Source organism: Lathamus discolor, chromosome 3 (genome assembly GCF_037157495.1).
Source record: "Lathamus discolor isolate bLatDis1 chromosome 3, bLatDis1.hap1, whole genome shotgun sequence".
NCBI classification, from domain to species: Eukaryota; Metazoa; Chordata; class Aves; order Psittaciformes; family Psittacidae; genus Lathamus; species Lathamus discolor.
This window is the reverse complement of record NC_088886.1, coordinates 88,361,275-88,366,285: the sequence shown is the minus strand read 5'-3', so window position 1 is coordinate 88,366,285 and position 5,011 is coordinate 88,361,275. Positions and strand designations below refer to the sequence as shown.

Sequence of the window (5,011 nt, the reverse complement as noted above, 5' to 3'; positions counted from 1 at the left end):
CGCGCCACGCTCCGCACCGCACCGCACCGCTGCGCCGGGACGGAGTCCCTGGGCGAGGAGGGACGGCGGGGAGGTGACGGGGGGACGAGGGGCAGGTGTTTGGGGTGTGTGTGTGTGTGTGTTTATTTAGCAGCGAGAAGCGCCTGTAGGAACGATGGGGCGGGCTGGGGGGAGGTTTGGCTGTCCCCGTCCCGGCCGTGCCCCGGGCCCACGGTTTTCTCCTGCATCCCGGACGAGCGGTTTAGCAAAACTTGTCATTTGGCAGAGGGGAGTCCCAGCCGCCCCACACGCACACACACCCCCCCCCCCCCCAGGGCCACGGAGCGCTGCTACGAGCACAGCCCTTGTCAGTCCGCGGGGCTGTGGGCTCCTCGCCACGCGTGCCCCTGTCTCTGGAGGCGGCCCCGACTCCTTTCCCCACCCAGCCCACTCCGTGACCACCGCCCCAGCCGTGCCCGCTGCTTCCCCCGCTTCGCCGCCGGCCGCTCCTTCCCCCCGGCCGGACCGAGCGGCCGAGGCCGCTGCCGCGGTGTGTGTCCGCGGTCGCCGCGGAGGGAGTGGCGGAGGGAAGAGGTGAGGCACGGGCCGGCGCCGCTGTTTCCCGGTGCGGCTCTGGGGTGTCCTCCCCGTCCGCGCCACCGGGGCAGTGCCGGAGCAGGCGGGCAGCTGCCGCTTCCCCCTTTGTCTCTCCCGCTCCCTCCTCTCGCCTCATTTGCGGCCGCCTCTTTCGTCCTCCACCCCTCTTCCTCTCTTTCCCTCACTCCTCCTTCGCTCCTCTGCCCCCCCCCCTCCCCTCGCCCCCCAGCTTTTCCCAAGCTCTCAGGAGCAATCCACCCTCCCGGCCCCCAGCTCCAGCGTATCCCCTGTGCTCTCCCCACATCTTCCCCGGCCCTGCCCGGGCTCCTCATGCCAAAGCCTGGCGGCAGAGTCCTGGCCGGGCTGCACATTCCCTGCCCCGGGCGAGCTGGCCTGGGCTACTTTATCATCTTGTCTGCAGTGGGATCCTCCGCGCCGGTCCCTCTTCCCCCCGCACCCTGCCAGGCTGGCGGGACCCTCGGTGCGACAAGGGGCAGAGACTCCCCTCCCAGCTCTCTTCTTTCAGACACTGGGACCTCCAGGGGTGCAGCCCAGAGGTTTACACCCATCAGGGTTACAGGTTGGGGGGCGGAGGCATCTCCCGAGGAGAGCAGTCTAGAATGGGGCTCAGCCTGGAGGGGTGCGGGGTCTCCCAGAGGGCTACGTTCCGGGGAGGTCAGCCCTCTCCATCCCGGAGAAGTGCAACTTGGAGGGGGTGCAGCCTGGAGGGATCCAGCCCTCGGGGGTTACATCCAGAGGGTTTCAGCTACGAAGGGTGAAGCCTGAAGGGCTACGTCCCAGAGGAGTACGTACTGGAGAGTCCAGACCTTCAGAAGCAGATCCCGAAGAGGCCCAGCCGGTGCCTCCAGCACTCGAAGGGCCACAAGAGGTGCTCGGCGGCACCCACCAGCTCCGGCCCAAGCAAAGCTCCCAGGCGGGCTCCGGGCCTGGGTGCTACCGGCGGCGAGGGGGAGGCGGCCTTTCCCAGGGGCAGGGCTGCGGCCAGGAACCGGCTGCAGGAGCACTCCGGTCCCCGGCCACGGCCCTGCCCCAAACCCCTCCGGCTCGGCTGGGAGGCGGCAGGAGCCAGTCCTGGGCGAAATGTGGCTGGCGCCAGCAGGCGGGGGGGCGGCTCTGGGCTGCTGCCGGGAGCGCTGAGTGATTCATGGCCTCGCCGAGGAGACTGTCAGGGGCGAGATTTTACTGTAGACGGGAAGGAGAGGGGAGGAAGAAGGAGGGAGGTCGCCGGCTTGCGGCAACAGTTGCGATGGGGAGGGGGTAGAGGGTTCGCAGCTTTTCACCCCCCCCCCCCCCCCCCCCCAGTGAGCGCCGGGATACAGATCGACACCCCAATCTCCCCCGTTCCCAAAGAAACTTAAGAGCGGGCACCATGGAAACAATAATTTATTTAAATAATCTCTGCTTATTGTAAAAGAAACATAAAAGAGTGTTGAAGTTCTCCATAATAAATAACCAAAACCACCCCCCTTATTTTTTTTTTCCTTTTTCCCTTTTTTTTTCCACGACTCTATACATCAGACGGCGCAAGGACAGGGCCAGTGGCTGGGTTGCCGGTGACGGGGGAATGAGCGGAGGGGTGGGCTCGGCGCCCTCCCCGAGGAGGCCCCATCGGGTCAAGAAACCCGCCCGGAGGCACTGCGAGGGCGAAAATCCCCCCTCAACCGCCGCCTGCGACCGAGCCCCCTCACCGGACGGTTTCGATGCCGGCTAAAAAGGATAACTTATCCACGGGAGGCTCTCGTCTTAAATCTACATATAAAATTATTTATCTTTTTTTTTAGCATTTTATTCTTTAATCCCCAGCATCAACGTGAGGTTTTCCGCAAAGGCACCTAGCGACTTTAAAAAAATAAGAAATAAAGTTAACCAAAGTTCTGCACCGGTGGTTGGATGGAGAAGCCGGGAAGGAGGAAGGAGGACGGCAGGAGTGGAGCTGGGTACTTGTTCCGCAGCATGGTTATTTTGGCGGCGGGAGGGCTGACCCCGCGGGTCCGAGCGCACACGGGGTCTGCCGCCGGCGGCGCAACGGATGGGGCGCGGACACCCGGCTCCTCTCCTCCGGGACGGCCGGAGCCAGGCTTCACCAAAACACCAGTGCTGCACCTCGGTGGCCCCTCGGGCTAAAGTCTCTGCGGCGCCTAGAAAATGCCGCTGCCGCCGTGGTGGTGCGGAGGCTGCGTCGGCTGCTGGAGAGGGGCGGCCGCCGGCAGGTGCCCCGGGCCGCCAGGCGCCGGCGGGTACCACGAGTAGCTCCCGAGGAAAGCTGCGGCGGGGCTGGGGCTGGCGGTGCCGCCCGCCGTGCGCGGGTGCGGAGAGAAGTCCCAGGTGGGAGGCGAGGTGGGGGGAGGCGGCGAGGAGCTGCGGCGGGGGGGAGGTTCCGCCGGGATCTCGCCGCTCTTCCACATCTTCTTGAACTTGGAGCGGCGGTTCTGGAACCAGATCTTCACCTGCGGGAAAGAGGGGCGTCAGGCGGCCGCAGCCTTGCCAGCGCGCCCCGGCGCCGGGGCCGCCCGCGGCGGGGCAGGGAGGAGCAGCTTTCGCAGCCCCGGGCAGTCCCGGCGCTGCCTCGTCGGAGCGGACTCTTCCCCCGCACTGGCACCCCGGGCCTGTCGAGGCGCCGCGGGTCGCATCCACAACTCCCCCCGCCCCAGCCGTCCCCATCCGATCCCGCGGAGGACGAGTGGCGGGGCACCCGGCGGCGGGAGAGCCCTACCTGGGTCTGGGTGAGGCCGAGGGAGGCCGCCAGCTCCGCTCTCTCTGGCAGGGCGAGGTACTGGGTTTTCTGGAAGCGCCGCTGCAGAGCCGCCAGCTGGAAGCTGGAGTAGATGGTTCGGGGCTTCCTCACTTTCTTCGGCTTCCCGTTCACGATCCTGATTTCTGGCTCGCAGTCTTCCTTCTCTGCTACGGCAGAAACGTCGGCCCCGGTGAGGAGAGGCGCTCCCGCCGCCCCGAGCCCTGCCCGCAACGCGGCATCACTGCCCACCCCGTCGAGGCGGCCCGCAGGGGACGCGCGCCCTCCCGGTCCACCCAGTGTCCCGAGCCCCGACCGCCTCACCGCCGGGCCTGGAGTGGCCGCCCGGCTCCCGCCAGCTCCCCAGAGCTGCACCCCTGGTCTTGGACGTACCGGAGTCATTGTTGGCCGGAGAAGTCCTGCTGCCGTAGGGCCCGTAAGAGCCGTAGGCGCCCGCGTAGCCCAGGTCGTAGCCGGCCTTGGCGGAGTAAGGGGCGGTGCCGCCGCCCGCGTAGGGGTAGGGGCCCACCGGGCCGTAGGGCGGCGCGCCCGCCGCCCCGTGCTGCTGGTTGTTGTAGTAGCTGCTGTCGGTGGCCGTGGAGACGGGCAGCGTGGGGGACTCCTGCGGCTTGTGCAAGCCACCGTGCTGGTAGCTGCTGGCGGAGATCTGGCTGGCGTGCATGTCCGGCACCAGGCTCTCCAGCACCCCGGTCATCCCTCTCCCCCTCCCGCCGGGGCACGGGCCGCCGCCGTCCCGCGGCCGTCCCCACCGGGGAGAGGCGGTCAGGGCCGCGCCATCATGCTCTCCGCGTCGCGTTGTGCTGCGCTGCGTTCCGCACCCGCGGGGCCAGGCCGGGGCGGGCAGCCGCGCTCCCGCCGCCGCCAGCGGGACGGGCTCTGCGGCGCCGCGCGTCGCCGGGACGGCATTTAACACCGGTCACGTGGCGCGGCGCACGTCACCTAGCAACGGCCAATGGGGTGCCCGGCCGCGCCGTATCCCCGCGGGTTCGCAGGGCGCGGGACGGGAGCGGCGACGGGCGCACGAACAGCCGCGGAGTCGCTCCCTGAGCCGGGCAGGTCGGTGCCACCGACCGGCACCAGCCCTGGCCCTGCCCTATGGCTCATACCACCTTCCGTCTCCACCGCTGGCCGGCGTGGTCCGATGGGGAGGTCCGACCCTCCCCCGCGAACGCTCTGTCAGCTCTCTGCCCGGTGTGTGCCTCCGCCCGTAGGCCAGCGGCTTACGTCCCGCCGTCAGCGGCATTTCCGCGCTGGCGCGGCGGGCGCCGGTAGGACGGCAAGAGACAAACGGAGATGGGGGAACCCTGTCTGGGGGTTCCTCACTGCTGCGCTGGGCCTGGGGGATCGGCCACATCGCGAGAGAGCAGCACCTCTCCACACGATGGGGCGGCAGGGCTTTCCCGCGGAACCTCCGCGCTGCTACGCGCGGAGAGGCGACACTCCGTGGGTACGCACGCACGCGTGTGTATTTCACACAGCAGCTGCTGGCAGTGGCACCCACGGCGCGTCCCTCCACGCGGCAGCCGCTAACGGCGCGTTGCTGCGGGACCGGCTGTGCCAGGCACCCCCCTGCGGCAGCCCGTCCCCCCGCCCCGTCCCGGCGGCCGGACGGCTGCACCCAGAGCGGCGCCGGCCGAAGGAGCGGGTGCCTGGCGGGCGCGG

At 68.8% G+C, this 5,011-nt stretch overlaps 1 protein-coding gene across 1 annotated transcript; it reads right to left on the bottom strand.

The window, feature by feature from the left end:
- Nucleotides 1-2,491: 2,491 nt before the first annotated feature.
- DLX2 (distal-less homeobox 2) lies at nucleotides 2,492-4,254 on the bottom strand. Its single transcript, XM_065672764.1, has 3 exons — nucleotides 3,722-4,254; nucleotides 3,311-3,498; nucleotides 2,492-3,044 (listed from the first exon to the last, which is right to left on the bottom strand). Exons 1-3 carry the CDS (start codon nucleotides 4,041-4,043, stop codon nucleotides 2,736-2,738), a joined length of 819 nt encoding a protein of 272 aa, XP_065528836.1. The 5' UTR covers nucleotides 4,044-4,254; the 3' UTR covers nucleotides 2,492-2,735.
- Nucleotides 4,255-5,011: the final 757 nt, after the last annotated feature.

Excerpts from the sequence above, each read along its gene's own strand:
- DLX2 (XM_065672764.1), bottom strand. The coding sequence starts at position 4,043 with ATGACCGGGGTGCTGGAGAGCCTGGTGCCGGACATGCACGCCAGCCAG. Across the intron at positions 3,499-3,721 it reads TCCGGCCAACAATGACTCCG|CAGAGAAGGAAGACTGCGAG; the intron begins GTACGTCCAAGA and ends TTTCTGCCGTAG. Across the intron at positions 3,045-3,310 it reads TCGGCCTCACCCAGACCCAG|GTGAAGATCTGGTTCCAGAA; the intron begins GTAGGGCTCTCC and ends TCTTTCCCGCAG.